Source organism: Lissotriton helveticus, chromosome 9 (assembly GCF_964261635.1).
Source record: "Lissotriton helveticus chromosome 9, aLisHel1.1, whole genome shotgun sequence".
NCBI classification, from domain to species: domain Eukaryota; kingdom Metazoa; phylum Chordata; class Amphibia; order Caudata; family Salamandridae; genus Lissotriton; species Lissotriton helveticus.
In genome coordinates this window covers 596,967,425-596,986,186 of record NC_136070.1, presented here as the reverse complement: position 1 = coordinate 596,986,186, position 18,762 = coordinate 596,967,425, and the positions used below count along the sequence as shown (strand labels likewise).

Sequence of the window (18,762 nt, the reverse complement as noted above, 5' to 3'; positions counted from 1 at the left end):
GCACTTTATGGACCATACTTCTTACTCTTTTAAGGCACTTTAATGCAGACCGCTCACCCCTGTCCTTTCACTTGTCCAAACATCATGTAATATGTGCTGATGAAACCGATTTTGACCTACTGTTTTGCAGAGTTGTATAGAGGGCAGTATTGTAGTTGTCCAGGGTGGAGTATTATGTACTTAATCAAAAGAGATGAGAAGTCTAGGAAACCCGCCTGAGCCATTTCATTTTTTCAGGGTACATAGTTTGTAGTTCATATTCTTTCTACGTCTGTAGAGGCAATAATCTAATCTGGAAATGTAAGTAAAGTAACTGCTTCCATATGCTCTTAGAGGCTTTTCAACTGAACATATGCCTTTGTTAATGAAACAATTTCATTTACGTAAATGTGCCTTCATTGCATATAATATTATCAGTGCGGATAACTGAAAGTCTGATTTCAAATTGACATATTTGTGAGTGTCCTCAAATACTGAAAAGTTATGTTTTGTTTAGATTTTAGAGTTATCCAGTGAGCCGTTTTCCTTTTAGATATTGATTACTTTTGTGGCTTATTACAGAAACCGTAAGCAAAACTTTCTTGATGGTCCGCGCTAGCTTTGTTTGATAACTATTCATATATTACTTTATCAATTTAGGAATGATATCAAGTGTCCTGAATGTCAAATTGCACATCCCATGACTATGGCCTCTGTCGTGCCCCGTTGGACCGAATCATGACATTTTTACATTTGACTATGTGAACGGTATTAAGTTAAAAGATTTTCTGCAAATATTTATATTGTGAACACAGAATCCTCGTATATTAATACTTGTTTCAAATGATTTTGTTATGTTTAATAATTGTCAAGTATTTACTTATAATTATTCTGTGAATTCACCTTTTGGTCTTTAGACAACTAGACTTGGATATTATAATGCTATTGCGACTATAAATAATCCAGTTACATGTCACTTGTAAAACCTTCTATGAGGGAAGCCCCATTTAAAAAAAAAAAAAAAAAAAAATTAGAATTGCAAGGAAAATAAGCTTGCTAAGTGTAGGAGCCGCCTTGCTTTTGCAACCCTAGAAAACTTGCACCATGACAAGACTGGGTGTGGTGTTCAAAGCTATCACTGGATGGTTCCTGTGACTTTTTTTTTGTCTGCGCCATTTTCTCTATTCATGCAAGCATTCTTAAAGTTTTTTCAGTGTCTAACCCTCAGGGCACAGTTTATGTGACAATGTGTTTAAATTACTGCGCAGACCACTGTTGATTCCAGGCCCAGATGCAGTCCCCTTGGATCTTTTTAAACATAATTCGGAGGTTTGGTCCTCATTACTTTTGAATGTTTTTAAGGCAATAATACTGGGGCCCATCCCGACTTTTTGGAAAGAAGCAGTGGTGGTACCCATTTTTAAGAAGGGTGACAAGTCTGACCCACGCTGCTACAGGCCAATATCACTAATAGATGCATCATGCAAACTAATGGGTAGGGTGATATTGGCTCGCCTTGAAACATGGGCGGAGACACAGGGGGTTATTGTGGACTCCCAATATGGATTTAGAAGAGGGAAAGGAACCACTGAGCAGTGCCTAAATTTAGCATTAATTATGGGCAAGTACATGGGTGCCAAGAGTAGTTCTATTCACTTGGCATTTATGGACTTGTCCAGTGCTTTTGACACTGTGTGTAGGGATAAGCTATGGCGGATGATGGAGGCTATGGGGTTTGAGTAGCCCTTGGTTACCTTGCTTCGTAGGCTCCACGCCGCTACAACGGTGAGAGTTAGATATGGCCCTGGTGGGGAGAAGACTAGACCTATATTGTCCACTGAAGGTGTCCGTCAGGGATGCATTTTAGCTCCCTTTTTAGGTCTCGGTGAAGCGAGCGAAGCTCGCTCTCGCCAAAGACCTATAGTCAGCGTGTGTGCTTTCCAGGAGGACAGTCCTGGCCGCGCGCAAGGCGATTTGCACCGGACACGCGCGCGTGAACGCGCTGTCCTCCTCGGAAGCTGAGACGCTAGCAATACCTCCCGCTGCTTGCGCATGCGCCGTGCCCCATGGAAGGTTTCGGCTTTACGCATGCGCCGTGCCCCTTACTGCAGGACCGGCCGCGGCAGACTCGGGGCTGCGGCCGTCCACTTTAAGCACTTTAGGGGTTAAGAATCTTGTTGGCGCGGAGGGGGGTTCGATTTTACAGTGGTTCCTCGGGCCGTGCCCCATGGAAGGTTTCGGCCTTACACATGCGCCGTGCCCCTTACTGCAGGACCGGCCGCGGCAGACCCGTCAACGGAGCGCGCGATGACGATGCAAGTGTTTGTTTTCTTTCTTCGGCTCCTCCTCACGTCGCGTGGCCATGTTTGTCCCAGTTAAAGAAGGAATAAAGAGACAGCCGAGGTGAGTCATAAGAAGCCGAGCAAGGGCTGCTGTGTGAGCAAAGGGCGGCAGTGAGGCCACCGGAGTTTTCCGGGACAGATTTAATAGCGACTAAAAGTATGGCTTGTTTCATATGTAGGCAATATGAGGAAAAATGTAAAAAAGGGAAAAGTCTAAACAATGCATGACTTGGCTATTTACATATTTGTTTGCACAGAAATGCTGAGAGCACTGATCTGATGGTGTCTAGTCTCATTAAATCAATATAAATCAACATCCATTTGGAGGGAAAATAATTAGCGTGCGCTTTGTGAGCGACGAGATCTTACACCAAAGTGTTGGAAAGTTGCACATCCCATGAATCTGGTGCCAGTTTCGCTCCAGCATATTGGCCCGGAATCTAGCACATCCCAAATAATGTAGAAGAGGACAACTCAGGATGAGGCAGTTAAACTCCAGTAGTAAACAGTAGGCCGTAGTTTGTTTGTGCTGCATGGAATATTACAGTTGATGTTGCAATATTTAGCAATGCCAATAGCTCAAACTTAATTAACCCGAGACCTATTGCATTGCAAATGCTTGTTTTATTTCTGGTCTATACTAATGGATTAGAATGTTTTCTGTTAGAAACCTGTGCTGATTTTCCACAGATCAATGGCAAAAGAATCCCAATGTTGTCATATGCAGATGATACTGTTTTAATGACCCTCACCCCCAATAGCATGCAGATTTGTTTAAATGCTTTTGATAATTTTATGGGAAATTTGGATCTCTGGGTCAATTTCACTAAATCATTTGCCATGACTTGCGGTTCAAGAAGTGTTAAAACCCGCAAGTATATAGTGAGGGATTCAATTATAGAAAAAGTTGATAACTTTAATTATTTGGGTAACCTTTTTAACAAAAAATTGAATTGGGGGCCCTTGATATTAGTTCGGGTCCAAAAGGTTACACAATTAATTGAAGCTCTTTTCCGTTTTGCCAGTAAATTAGGACAGCGGCGAATAGCAGAAATAATATCCTTGTATAAAGCTAAGTGTGTTTCTGTTATAACTTTTGGTGCTGGAGTTTGGGGGTCACAAAATTGTGAAAAGCTCCAGATTATGGAGAATAAATTTATAAAACGTCTCCTATCAGTCCCATCGGGTTCCTCAAACAGTTTTTGCCATGGGGAGGTTGGAATGGAGTTTGTGACCGACACCATACATGTAGCTCCATTATTATTATGGGCTAAAGTTTGGCAATCGGAGGAATTGAAACTGACAAAAGAGATCCTCCAAGATTGCCTTAAACTTGATCACTATAGGGAGATTCCATGGCTTCGATATGTTGGGGATACCCTTTATAAGATTGGGTTAGGAAACATGTTTGAAAACGCTTACGTGATCAAAAAGGATGCTAAGTTAATTATAAAAATGTTTACGGTTCTAAATTGGGTACCTTAAGGAACAGTGAACATGCTTTATGTGTCAGGGGCAAACTGGTGCGACCCTTTTATCTGTCATATATTACTAATACACAATGGCGTTTCTATCTAACAAGGTTTCGCCTTAACACTCTACACTTCCTTTTTGCTTATCCAAAGCAAGGGGGGTGGTGTGAGAAACTACCTTTCTGCCCCTGTAATATTAAGGCGACGCAAAATACTCTGCACCTTATTCTTTTTTGTGCTCTGTATAAGGTCCCTAAAAACACTTTTATTAGACCTTTACTATTATCCTTTGGATCATGTTATTACAAAGAGGGATATGAATACCTATTATCTTTGTCAACCCCAAACATTTGTAATGCTGTACTAAGTTTTATTAGATCCGCACTTGTTATTAGAAATCGATATTGAATGTATTGGAATCCAGAAATATGTAAAAATGTATTGTGGTTTTATACTGTGTTTTTTATATTGATGTATACTTTTATGATTCCTCTGTGGAACCGAAATAAAGTAAAAAAATAAAAAACTTAAGGCAAAATCTTCCTGCTCGCTGATCGATATATTTTTCTCCCTAATGCCTTCTGCCAGTATTTGGTTTACTGCAGGTTTTTCTCCCTATAGCCTTCAGCTAGTTGTTGGTTTACTGCAGGGTAGTTGGCTGCTCTGCCTCTGATAAACATCTTGCATGTTAGTTATCTTTCTAGGATTGTATTCTGATTCCTTGTCCATCTCTGTTGTTTGCTAATTTCAAGCGAGTTGCATTACCATTGTTTCTCCTTCAGGTTCCAGATAATAAATGTTGTGTGAATAATTAACTGATGTTGGTTGTCCCCGTTTCTCTCCCTTTCACCGTTTCTGTCAGGTTTTGTGTGAGGTTCATCCTGTTCACCTCCCTCTACCTCTCGGTCTCACTGGCTGTCGACCGGAGCAACTTCAAGACTTGTGACCAAAGCTCCTTTTGCAAGTAAGTAGTCGTCATTGAATTTTTCATGTTTAAAGCACCCTGCCATCATCCTATAAGGAAAAAATATGCAGTGTTTCAGTCGTACTCATGGCAAACTTTGTTGCTTTCCTCAAACCTTAGCATAGAGCAGCCATTGTCTGAGCCTTGTAGATGAGCGACCATCCGGCATGTTATTTTTGCTGATGATAAAATTGTCTTCATCCTGCTGGCCCTTCCCTTGAGGAGCTTTTCTTCATTATGTGAACTTTGCCTGTGATCAAAGCCTTCTTCATTGAGCTATTTCTGTCATGCAAAATGTCCATCAAATGTTTCTCTTGTGTTTAGTAAGCCATGTCCTGGTACCTTAGTTTGGTGTTCCTTGACTCTCCTGGTAGCATCTCAACCAGAGTGCAGTCACAGGGCATTAGTTCAAATCTAGGCAAAACTTAAATAATTGGTACCTATTGCTCTGAAAACGTAGACTTTGTTTATGGTTATGTCCAGTTTTAAAAAAAAAAATCAAAGATTTGTTTAGCATGGACTTTGGTCATCTGAATACTGGACTGTTTTCCAAAAACACAAACGTCATACAATAATAATACAGCTCTCCTTATTCAGAGCACTCAAAACCCAGGAAATTGAAATTCATCTGCCTTGTGCTGCTTTCTCAGCTAGGTCTCTTTTTCCTATCCACAGAAGGGCTTTTTCTTTCGCTTCCCTTATTCCTCCCCTAGCCTCACCTGTCAGGATGTCTGCAAAGGTGGGCTTTGTGGGTCTCCATGATTGTGCATATATTGTGCTCAGTTTGTAGTTCTGGGGCCACAGAGGCCTTTATCCTGCATTCACTCAGTGATTGTGTTTTATACTCACCTCAATCTTTTTGTGTACTACCTCGTGTACTGATGTACACTGCATAAACCTCTCCCAAGTATGATGCGGTCTTCATTAGTCTTAATAGTTCAAGTCTATTGTAAACCATGCTCCAACCTCCAGAAGATGCCAGGGAATATTTGGCAAGATACAGACCAAAAACAGTTTCATGATGAGTAAGAATTTTAAGTAACTGCTGTTGTGAATTCACATCCTGCGCAGGTCATTTATTCCTTTCTTCGAATTGTTGCTGTGAAAATGTGTGTCCTGTAAGCCCGATGTAACTAAGGTTGGATAAAAGATGTGATGGGGCAACTTGTATCATGATCCACCAAACAAAGAGCACCCAACAAAATAAAATGAGCCTCTGTTTAATGCTGAATCTTATGTAGTCGTCCTTATGAGCTACCTTAGCCATAATTATGGGATGCCCTCCTCCTGCTAGGTTGAGACCCGGGCATGTACCTCGGCACTGAAATAACTATAGAGAGGGTCTGAGAGTATGCTTGTCTTATCTGTACCCAGGCCAAATCTGTAGGAGCACCGTCTGCCTCCTTACCTGGGAACTTTTTCTCCTACATGCATGAGTGTAGCTATTGCAAACCAGTATATTTTATAAACATTTGTGTCTTTATGACTTTTATTTTAATTCACTGAAAGATCTTTCCCTAAATGTTTTGTGAAATGCATTAGGGAGGTTGTCAGATTGGGCTATTGACCTTGAGTTTAAACAGGGCAAAACATTTATTAAGAAGAAGCGGAGTTGCAGATGTTCTACGGCTGATAAATGCCACGTTTTTTAAAAGTACTATTTAGTCATATCCCTCTTGAATTCTCAACTTTTTGGGTACCTATCACCGGAAGATGGGCTGCAAACTGCTTCTGCTGTGCTCATAACCAAAGCTTTGAGCACCAGTATAGCACGCACCCCAACCGTATGTGTTTTTATCATCGAACCCTGTTAATTCTTACCTAGGGACTTTGCCCTGACACATTGGTCTTTTTCTTTGCTAATGTCCTGTTCCCCACCCCTGGGCCCCTTGCCTTTTGTTTCAGCGTGGACTGCTAAATTCGCTTCATTCTGCCTTTAAGTCGTGTGCTTCGAGCACCATTTGCCGCGGCTGACACGTATAACCTTTGCATCTCTTGTTGCTGAACAGTTGCATTGTGAATGTATTTGTTCTGTCATCATGGATCAGTGTGTCTGTAATTTTTCTGGTGTGCATCCTTAGTAAGGGTGTAATCATCCCTCAGGGGACATTGAATTTCATACAGATGAAGAGCAGCCTTTAAGTAATTACAGAGTCTCTACCACTGGGTGTAGGAGAAGCACCCGTACCACTATTGAGGTGGTGAGGTATACTTCTAACTCTACTCTCCCAAACGTGCACACATACATGAATGAATGAATGAGGAAGCACTTATAAAGCGTCTGGTTACTCGAGGGCATCCCAGCGCTAGAGAACACTAATTCAAACTCATAACATATCAGGGGAAAAGAAAAGTTTTGAGCTGTTTACGAAAATGGTGGTGATTAGACTGGGAGCGGATATGAAGGGGAACACGATTCCACAACTTGGCAGCACTATATGAGATCATACGGCCTCCACTTCTTGTGTTTAACTTTTGGGACTATTAGGAGGTGTTTACCCTCTGATCTAAGAGCTCTTTTGGGCTGGTAGGGAAGAATCATAGCCTGAATCAGTGAGGATCCCTTTCCTGCCAGTGATTTATGTGCAATGCACATAGCCTTAAATTGAATCCTTTCTTGGATTGGAAGCCAATGAAATGAGGCTAGAGCAGGTTTGGCTGAAAGGCGTTTAGGGACCTTTAAAAGAAGCCGGGCCGCACAATTTTGCACGGTCTTTAATATTTTAGTGGTGGACACAGGGGCTCCAAGATAGATAGCATTCGCATAGTCCAGCCTCGACAGGATCAATGCTTGTACTAACAATCTTCTGGCCATAAAAGGAAGAGTGGGAAGAATTTTTCTAATCATCCACAGAAGGCCGTAGCAGGAGCCTGCCACTTTCCGCGCCTGTTCCTTAAAATCTAGATTAGTGTCCAGTATGACTCCTAAGCTTTTTATGGACTTTTTCGGAGTGGGGGGATCCAAGACTGTTAGGCCACCAAGAGTCTATATTCAGAGGGGCCACCCCGCCAAGAAGCATCATTTCTGGTTTAGCTCCATTTAGCTTCAAATAAGAGGTGTCCATCCAACCGGCCACTTTTTCTAGACAGGACATAAGGGCCCCTCCTGAATTATCATTTTTATTCAGTGAAACGACCGAGTATCATTTGCATGGGTGACAATCTGCACCCCAAATGGGGTGACAATATGTGCCAGAGAACTCAGGTAGACTTTGAACAAAGTGCGGCTTAAAGCCGATCCCTGAGGGACTCCACAGGCAAGAGGCACTGGTTCCGAAATACATTCTTCCTCAAAGACCGAAAAAACCCTGTCTTCTAAAAAAAAGACTGCAGCCATTTCAGTGGCATTCCTTGAATCCCAACATCTCGAAGTCTACATGATGTTTATTTATTTTTTTATTTATAAATAATCTGTATGTGAAGATTACCACCATTGTGTATCACAAGTGATGGAAGCAACCCTGTAAAAAGAAAAAGATCTGGTTAAAGGATTGTCTCCTGGCACCAGTCTGCTTGTTCCTGGTGATGCGGCACATGGAACGGCGTGAAGTAACCAGGAGCAGAGAGCCATTTAAGGACCACATTTTGCCCACTCCACTGAGACTGCTGTGCCATCAAGTTGAGCTCAGCTCTTTGTCTAAGCATGGAGTTCCTGAGTATCTGCTTCTTGTTGTAGTACTTCAAGCCTATTGTACTAAGAGGTTGACCTTGTACCTCCATTGATGGGTGAGATTAAGAAACCAGATCTCAGTTCAATGCAATGACTTGATATGGGGAGTCTAGGCCTGTTGCTTCAGTGAGTGGTCTGTTTTCCATTCCCAGTCTGAGCATATATTCCACCTTTGCTCTATCCTGACCCAGTCCATTTGTGGTACAATAAAACTTCTGCACTGTGCAAGCGGCATTTAAGGATGAGAGCACCACCCAGTCTGCGAGCAGACAGCCTTTAATGCAAAAACAAAAAAAGTCTGCATTGGGGCCTACCCTTTTCGCTCTGGAAAATATTTCTACAGAAGAAAAATCCAAGGAGAACTGAGAGGCTTAAGCCCCCTCGGACACCCATTTAGTAGGCTTGACACCAGAGACACTGATGTAAGGAGAATATAACCTCTAGCCTTCTCTCCCAGATAAATGTTTAGTTCTGAGGTACTTGGTTCACGGATGCACGACTCTAAGAAGTGTATTGTAAACTGATGATCTGTCTCATTAATAATGTGCTTTTCAGTGTGAGGTCTTTTTTTGGGCTACTAGGGCAGTCATTCGTTGCTGGGTAGTATTCTGTGTGGGTACACTTGTTTGCCACTGATCTCCTAGGGCCACGAAATGGATGCATTCCAGGTGGTTAGCCAATTTGCTTTCTTTAGATACTTGACCTTCTCGCATGGAGCAAGTGCTCGAAGGGTAGCAGGGACTATCAGGGTGACTAGTACAAGCAGTCAGGGTTTATCCAGGACATGGAGGAGGTTAGAAGCAACACTCAATAGCATCCATCTCCAGTCAATACTTTACATTAGAAAAAGAAAAACTTTATTCAATAGTTCAGTGGTTCCCAAACGTTTTCGACTCATGGCTCCCATGACCCATTGGCCATTGCCCATGGCTCCCCACTTTTACTTTTTTGGGAGGGTGGGGGGATGTCAGCCCAGCGTCAGGAGTACCTGAATTTTTCTCCCTGAAAATAATTAAGATGAAGCTGATGAAGGTATTATAATCATATATGCAGGGTGTTTCATATTACTAAGGCAGTGCCTCTAATAAAATATTCCTAGTTACACTTCTCTGCCCATGCCTTTTTTAGAGTACCCGCTCAAACTTTTTTTATTCTACTTTCAGTGCTAGATAGCACCTCTATGCATGTAGGCTCCATTGCCAATGTGTTTCTGCGCTTGAAGAATATTTTCATGCACTGCCATTACTACTAATGTCATACATGCCAACACCTGTCTCAGCAGAGTGACTCGAGATTTTTTAAACCACATACAGCTTTATTTTTGCTGTCTTCTCCCTAAAGTTGCCACCGAATCAATGCAAGCCAAATAAATTCCTCAGAATTTTTTTGAAACGTCCCTCTTTCTTGCTTCCAAATTTTGGCATTATGCTGTATATGGTGTTTTACTTCCCTGTGCTCAAGGAGAGAGCAGACCTGTCTGGAAATGTGTGTGTAATTTTTAATGTGTTTAATAGACAGGACAACTGTACTTTCCTCATAACTTGCATTGGTGTAAAATGGATTTTGGGGGAAAAACGAAACTATTAATGAGTAACAAAATAAATGGGGCATTTTCTGCTTACTTTGGGATTGTTTGAACGTGGGGATCCAGAGTTTATGGATTGCCTCTCCCCTGACATGCCATCAATTGAGCACTACGTTTCCCGCTTTAGGCATGTCACAAATCATCGACTTCATGCGTTTTAAGTCTAATTAGTTTAACTGAAGCCAACCACTCCTTCAATATTAAATGCATTAAAGTGCTTGGTGCGCGGCTAGGTTTGGCGGCTCTCTAGGGAGCCACAGCGCACAGTTTGGGAACCACTGCTATAGTTAGTTACAATTAAAATATTAAGAAAACATCAAAACATGCTTGAACCTTCTGGGTCAAAATGACATCTTTGGTGCTAGAAAAAAGATTTCTCTTAATACTAGTTAAGGTAGTCCGTATTATCACATGGCACTTGGCTTGGGTTAACTCTGGATAGTGTGGAAGTGTTTGCGTCTCTGTTTGTTAGAAATAGCTAAACTCTGGTCAAGGTTACACCGATGCAGAGACTCTGGAGCTATATTCCATTTTCCAGTATTTATGAAGCTCATGGCTACCCGAATAGGGCTTTCCAGTGCCATTGTAATGAGGAGTGAGTGAATTAAAGGAGAATAGACAGAGTTAAGAGAAAATATGTGTCTTAAGTTTTTTTCTGAACCTCTCAAAATTATCCTCCAATATTTGGCTGGTTGGCAGAGAGTTTCAAAGCCTAGGTGCAATGTAGGCAAAAGACCCCCCCTTCACACACACACACTTCTAGCCTTCTTAATTTTGAGCACCAAAAGCAGTCCACAATTGTGTGATCGCATGTCCCTATTGACATGTAAGTGGATGAGCATTTGCTGCAGAACAGATGGTACTGGTTTATGCTTGGCCCGATATAAAATGCATAGTGCTTTAAATAGTACTCTGCAGCTTATGGGCAGCCAGTGAAGCATTTTAAGTGCAGTTCCAGGCGATTGTGTTTTCTGAATACCCAGCAGTATCCGGGAGGCGACCTTTTGAGTGATCTGAAGTTTATCACTGATTTTGGGCTGCCTAAATACATCGAGTTGCCATAATCCAGACGGGACAAGATTAACACCTGAAGCACGATTCTACGTGATTCTACCGGGAGCCTTTTAAAAACCTTTATTAGGGCTCTCAACAGGCCAAAACAACTGCCAGCCACCTTCTTTGCTTGGGAGGCCATGGTTAGCTGGTTATCCAGGGCCAACCCCAGAATTTTTACTTCTGACTTAGATGATCCCAAAGCGTTGGGTTATTTCCTAGGACCAGAACCTCTGTTTTACCACCATTCAATTTGTCAGCTGGCTGTCATCAACTCGGATACTTTAGCTAAGAGCTGTTGAGTCTCATGGAAACATATTTGGTGACAGTGTAACAATCAGTTGGGTGTCGTCCGCATAAGATACCATCTTGAAACCAAAAGAATATATATCTGATCAGGGGCGGACATAAATGTTAAAAAGCGCATGGCTCAAGGACGAGCCCTGCGGGGCACCAAAGTACAACTGATGGCTGGAAGAGAAAAACAGCACTTTGCTGACCTGGAAACTGTGTTTATCCAGAAATTAGGCCAACCACTTCAGGCATTCCCTATAACACCAGCTTCTTCCAATCAACTGAGAAGCGTGGGGTGGCACTCGGGTCCCGGGAGATCAGTGCTTCCGATCCACCCTGGTCTAGGACCACCTTCAGATCCTCTGTGGCCCTTATAACAGAGGTCTCTGTACTACAGCCCGCGCAGAAACCTGTCTGGGTAGGGTGAAGAATATTGTTTGTTTCCAGATGATTTTTGATGTAGCTCTTGATCAATTTCCCAGGCATTTTGCTAGCAGCAGGCAGAACTGATGGGTCTATAATTTTCTATTATCTCGGGGTCTAGATCAGATTTCTTTAATAAAGAACATATGATGGCATGTTTCCATTCAGCCGGAACACTGCAGCGCTTCAGGGAAAGAGTTAACAAATCCTTCAGAGCAATAATCATTGTTGTGAACCCCGTTCAGTAGGACGTCCATTGGAGCTGGGTCCAGCGGAGAGACTGAGTCTGGTCCAATCCCTGGACATTGGGTACCATCATGTTACAGAGGAATGGAAAGGTTTCATTCCCAAAAATAGGTTGGTGGCTGAATAAAAGATGTCAACACTTAAAACACACAATCCAGACAACTAGGACTCTTCCTAACAAGGTTTCTGGTGTTCCTGGTAGTGCTCTCTTGAAGACCTTATATTAAGTCACTCATGTCTGGTTAGGGACATAGTTCACACAAGTTCAGTCACTGGTGTCCAATTACTAATTAATGGCCTAACTGACAGAGTCCAGTATTTGTAATACTCAGATGGACTGTAGTGCAGGTTCACTTGCTAGGGGGTCTTAGGATGGCATTTCAAGTTTAGGGCCCCATGTTTCTCAAAATGCTGGTTGCAGTCAAGTTTTTCCAGTGTCTGGTGCACTGTTGAGATTCATTAGCACTCCCGAGGCCTTTCAGATCTTGGGCTCCATGGTTAGGATTAGATAACAACAATTGTAGTGATCACTTCAAAAGGGTTAGAACGTTCATACCATTCCGAATCATTGTAACCGCCCCCAGCCAGTAGAATTGAACCCCATACTGGATGCGCACAGGTTGTTTTTTGGGCCTCCTGATTCTTAAGAATGGTTGAGGGCACAAAGGATATCCTACATGGTGGAAGAGCCGGAGATGGTGAACACTTGGAGATTGGACAGTGCTACAGCTCTAACACCCAGATCTGGGCAGCTGTAATTAAGGGACCTTGTTGCTTTTGGTTGACGTCCGTCTACGTGAGTCTTCAAGTTAGCTGGGCCTTGTGCAGGGGGTCTTTTGGCTCAGGTTGGTTATACTTTGCATGCACAGCCAGAAGGCAGTATTCTGTATTTCCAGAGGTCACAGAATGTAGGCTTCTTGCAAGCTTGTATGACTTGGGCCCAGTGTAGGTTGAGTTACCAATCCAGCAAAGATTATATTTCTGGTCCTGTATTTCTGTCCAGCACCGGTCTGCAGGCCACCTATGTGCCAAGACAACAAATGCAAACCAACTGCAGGATGAGGGGTTCCATATTCCCCTCTGCTGGCCAGGATGTCAGAGCTAGCCAGAGGTTTGTGAGTTTCCAAGCATCCTATCTTTCTGTCTTGATGGCCAGATTCACAAGAGTTTAATCCCCAAATCTACAGTCCTACAATTCTTACTAGTCATGTTGTGTTATATTTAACTTCTACTGCACCAGGGGCTCCTGTTGGAAAAGTCCAGAACACTGGGAATGTGAGTTTCACAAAAGCACGGAGAATATACACTTCAAAGGCAAAGGTAATTGGCTGGAAACCTCCCCTGGTTCAGAAGGCACAACATTTTACACAGAGGTACAGCAGGAAGTGTGTGAATGCTGTCAGCGATGAACACTAAATGGTCCTTTCCATTCTCCAGTCCACCTGTGTAACACCCACCCTACATTCATGTTTCACACATATTGTCCGTTTGGAGGGTTGTATACAGTGTGCTAGTTCATAGATAGAATCTGTGTTATTTGTCTCTTTTGGGATCAAGATATGGGTTTCAGTGGATTTCCCCTACATTATCCTCTACTAGGTTCTCAATCACAATTGTCTTGATACCAATTCATTTTCTAATACGTTATTACCAGAAAAGCTGTTGGTTGGCAATCCCTCTTCCCTCCTTGGTGCTGTTCTTGTTGTAAGGGATGCAGGGCTTCAAACAGAGGAAGCTCGGGAAGCTTTGGTCTTGGTGCCTACTTTTTCTGAGACTCCTAGAAGCACCAGTACCTAGAGAAAGGAGTGGGTATTTTGGACTTTGTTGCTGTCTGATTTATTTCTTTCGCAGACCATTGCACAGTGACTTACTTACCTTAGTAACTTGCACAGATCTCCTGAACCAGCATCCTCATTATGTCTCATTTAGTATTCACCCCTGTGTGCACTTTTAAAGCTGTTTGTGATGTACAGGCCTCCGTCTCGTTTTGTGGCAAAGGAAGGATGTAGGGCACTTTAAAATATGTTGGTGAACACCATAACCAAGCATTACTAGGAACTGCGTGTTGGTTGTGGTTTATTTTATTTTGTTTAAATATTTTTATTTGCATTTTATCATGTAACAACAATACAATCATGTCCTCATCGGTCAACACATCCCGTCCCCCAACCCCTCATCCACCGAGCCTCACCATTAAAATCAATACAATATTATTCATATCAAGCAACTTCACCAGAGCTTTCCGGGCCCAAGGCAGTAGTGCCATGGCCAACTGCCCTACGATGCACTCATATCTGTGGACGCGCCTTGTCCCATTTCCCCTTTTCATATCCCCCCATCGAGGCCATGATATTTCCGCCATTTACTCCATACTCTACCAAATTTCTTAGGGCAGCCCCGTGCCTTATAGGTGACCCTTTCGTCTGCCATATAGAGATCCAGACCTCTCCGCGATTCCTCCAGCTGCGGTGTCGTGGCTGCCCCCCACTTCTTTGCCACATCCCTCTTTGCTACCACCAAGGCCAGGGCAAGAAGATCAAGAGCGGGCGTGCGAGATCGACATCGTTGGTCATACCCAACAGGACTAATTTAGTGTCAAGTGGCAGTGAAGTCTCCAGCACCTCCCCTAATTCTCTCAGGATCCCCGTCCAGTGAACCTGAATCATCGGACAGGACCAGATTATGTGGTAGAAATCCCCCCTCTTGACCACATCTCAGGCAGTTCGCATCCCCAGCTCTTCCCATTTTGTGTAAGCGCACCCTATCAAAATAAGTCCTATGAAGGACGTTGAATTGAATGAGCCTCAACCGGGATTTAATAGCTACCTCCCTTGGATGCATGAGAACAGTGTCCCAGTCTACCGTGTCCATTTCACCCACATCCCTCTCCCACTTTCTTCTAAGGGTGCCCAAGTCATCTGGCATGTTATTCATAAGAGTCCTGTATGTAAGCGATACCGCCCTTTCCTGTACTTGTTCTTGGAGCAGGCGGCCTTCTAATGGTGTATATTCAGGGAGTGTGCCCACTCGGATCCCTTCCGCCCGCCAGGCATGTCTCAGTTGCGCATATTTAAAGTATTGCGCGCGGAGCAGGCCAAAGTCCGCCCGCAACGCATGGAACAACTTCAGTTCCCCTTTGGCAGTCGCGTACCCGAGCGTCGAGATCCCTATGTTGCCCCACCTCTTAAATCCCTTCAATGTATTCAGTTCGTGGAGCCAGGTGCAATGCCACAACGGCGTTTGCCTGGTGGGCCTATTCTCCCAGCCTATGTTCTTATTCGCTCGGTTCCAGACCATCAACGGAAGTCCAGTGGCCAGCAGCAGGCTCCCCTTCCCTTTGCCCCCATATAAATAATAGTTGTACGGGCGGGTGCCCATCGTGTGTCTTTCAAGTGCATATGTGGGGTGTAGGGCCGGGGCGTGGAACCAATCGTTGATGGGCACCAAGTGTTCCGCCCAATAATAGGCCTTGATACTGGGAAGTGAGATCCCTCCACCGTATTGGTGCCTCTGCAGAGTCGTTAGTGCTACCCGTGGTTGCTTACCTAACCAGAGAAAGGTTCTCAATTCCGCATTGGTTTCCGTGAGCACCCTACGGGGGAGGGGGTAGTACTCGTTTTGAAATGCATACAGGAGCTTGGGCAGCGTCATCATTTTAAACATGGCCGCACGGCCTAGGATTGTAAGGGGTAGGAGTCGCCATCTACTCGCATCTTCTATAAAGTTATGCACTATCTGTTTGATATTCTTGTCGTATGAGCGGCCACTGTCGAGCGTCACAAACACTCCAAGATAGGTAAAGCCCTCACTAGTCGTCTGTAACCTCTCTGGGAGGCTCGTCCATTGCTCCTGTCCCCGAGGATCATATAGGACTGACTTATGCCAGTTTATCCTGTATCCTGCGTGGGCTCCGTATCTTTCCAGCTCTGCGAACAGTGCCGGTATCGTCGTTTCTGGGGGTGTTATGTATAGGAGGACGTCATGTGGCCCCAGCTGAAAACTTCTAATGTCTGCATTTTGCCTAATTGCTGCCGCAAGTACCTCGATCTTCAGCGTGAAAAGCAAGGGTGATTGGGCGCACCCCTGCTGGTCCCCCGCCTCACTGGGAAGACCCATGATACGGTCCCATTTACCTTAACCTTGGCTCTAGGGTCCGTATATAGCAGTTGTACCCACTGCCTGAACTTCGGACCAAAACCTAGTCGCACCAGGACTCCCTCCAAAAAAGGCCAGTGGACCGCATCAAACGCCTTTTCGGCGTCGAGCGACAGAAACCAATGAGGGTCCCGTCTCTTTCCTACCTCCTGTAGCCAGTTGTGGGTCCGTCGGAGGTTAAATCTAGTGGCCCTACCCGGAAGGAACCCAGTGAATGAATGAATGAATGAATGAATGAAATAATTTTTTATAAAGCGCGATAGTTACCCGCAGGCGTCCTAGCGCTAATAATTAACAAGTGTGTATGAGGAGGGGACTATGTTTATCTGCTAAACAGGAGGGTTTTCAATTTTTTCCGGAAGGGAAGAAGATTGGGCTCTGAGCGAAGTGAGAGGGGAAGGGAGTTCCACAGTCTGGCTGAATTCACAGAGAAGGTTCGCCCTCCGCATCTTGCTCTTTGGAACCTGGGGTTGCTCACTCGGAAGGCATGTGCCGACCTAAGCTGTCTGGTAGGAATATATGGATTAACCAGGGCGTGATTTAGAACTGCTCCTTTCTTCCAAAAAGCACGGTGAGCAATACACAGACTTTTGAACTAGATTCTTTCCCTAATGGGTAACCAATGAAGGTCTTTAAGTTCAGTTTTCACGGGTTGGCGACGAGGGATGCCCAGGAGAGTGCGGGCGGCACAGTTTTGAATTACTTGGAGTTTTTTGAGGATTGTTTGAGGTGCTCCAAGGTAGAGGGCGTTCCCAAAATCTAGTCGAGAGAGAATAAGGCCCTGAATCATGATCTGTTTTGCCTTTAGAGGGAGGAGTGGAAGGACTTTACGGATGAGCCTAAGGATACCTAGGCAGGTAGCTGACAATATTACTGCCTGGCAATTGAAGGTGAGTGTTTTATCCATCCAAATTCCCAGGCTTTTAATGGTATCCTTAGGTTCAGGGGCTGAGCCCAATGAGGGTGGCCAGATGGAGTAGATGGATTTTACCGGGGAGTTGCCTAGTATCATTAACTCCGTCTTATCTCCATTTAACTTTAAATATGACTGAGTCATCCAGGCACAGACGGCTTCCATACAGCCCTTTAAATCACTTGGCTGGGTGAGAGGATGATTCAATGTTACCACCAGCTGGGTGTCATCAGCATATGATGTAATTTGGACACCGAAAGGGCGGATGATCTCAGCAAGGGGACGCATGTAAATATTAAACAGTGTGGGGCTCAGGGAGGAGCCCTGAGGAACCCCACAACTGAGAGGTTTACTGGGCGATGTAACATTACCCTCACAGACTCGAAAGAGCGGTCTGACAGGAAGGATTGAATCCATGCCTTTGCCCTAGAACTAATTCCTAGATCAGAGATCCTCTGTAAAAGGATGTCATGATTTACTGTGTCGAAGGTGGCACTGAGGTCCAATAAAATAATGGCCGCAGTGCCGCCCTGGTCAGTAATCATTCTAGCTCTTTCTGTCACAGCCAAAAGTGCGGATTCTGTCCCATGCATGGGGCGAAACCCAGTCTGTGACATGTCCAGTAGGTTGTTAATTTCTAGGAATTCTGTAAGGGTGTTATTTACATGTTTCTCCGCGATTTTACTTATCCAGGGTAGTAACGAGATTGGACGATAATTTCCTGGATTCCTCTGGTCTAGATTGGCTTTTTTTAGAAGGGCTCTCACTGTTGCCTGCTTCCAACTTGATGGAACAATGCCTGAAGATAAGGAGGTGTTGATCAGATTTGAGATGGTAGGCAGGATGGAGGGAATGACTGTCCTCAGGAACTGAGCTGGAGCTGGGTCGCTAGGAGATCCAGACTTCACCTGGAGCATGATGGTTTCAAGGATGGTAGGTTCCAATGTTGGAAAAGTCTCCAGGGAAACCGAGGAGAGTGAGTCTGTCTTCAATGGACCTACTGGGATAGTGGGGACATGTAAGAACGATGCGTATATTGTAGCTATTTTACTGTGAAAAAAAATCTGCTTGCTCATTGCAGCGGGTCTGAGCACTATGAGGGTCTGGTGATTTATCCGGTATTTTCAGAAGGGTTTTCGCAATTCGGTAAATTTATTTGGGTTTTGACACTGCTGCATTTATTTTGTTTTCATAAAAAGTCGATTGAGCGATCTTTATGTTATCTTTATAACGTTTTATAGAGGATCGATATACATTTTTATTTATTTGTAGATAATCGATGCGCCATTTCCTTTCCAGTTTTTTACATTCTTTCTTCATATTACGTAGATCTTGGGAGTACCAAGGTGCGTTTCTTGGACTATGTTTGGATACAAGATCTGTGAATGGAAGAATGCTATCCAATGATTGGGTGATGAATTTATTAAAATTGGCATTATTAGTTGTGGGATCAGGATTATATGCTGGAGTGGAGGCTTCTAGAGTGGTTGCCCACTGTGTATGGTTAAGTTTTGACTACTTACGGTCCCTGCGGGTTGCCGGCGTTGGAGTGGGGTGTGAGATTGGTGGTGACCAGGTAAATGGAATCAAAAAGTGATCGAACCATGGGAGGAGAATGGGCGACTCAGCTGTAAGGTAGGTGCAATTGCTAAAAATGGGGTCTAAA

At 43.9% G+C, this 18,762-nt stretch overlaps 1 protein-coding gene across 2 annotated transcripts in view; it reads left to right on the top strand.

Annotated features, from left to right (window-relative positions):
• The window catches only part of GANAB (glucosidase II alpha subunit), a 238,707-nt gene that overhangs the window by 32,289 nt on the left and 187,656 nt on the right, over nucleotides 1-18,762 (top strand). For both annotated transcript variants that reach the window (XM_078660606.1, XM_078660605.1), the window contains exon 2: nucleotides 4,656-4,757. In XM_078660606.1, the coding sequence (XP_078516732.1) occupies nucleotides 4,656-4,757 (102 nt within the window). The remainder of the gene's footprint in view (nucleotides 1-4,655; nucleotides 4,758-18,762) is intronic.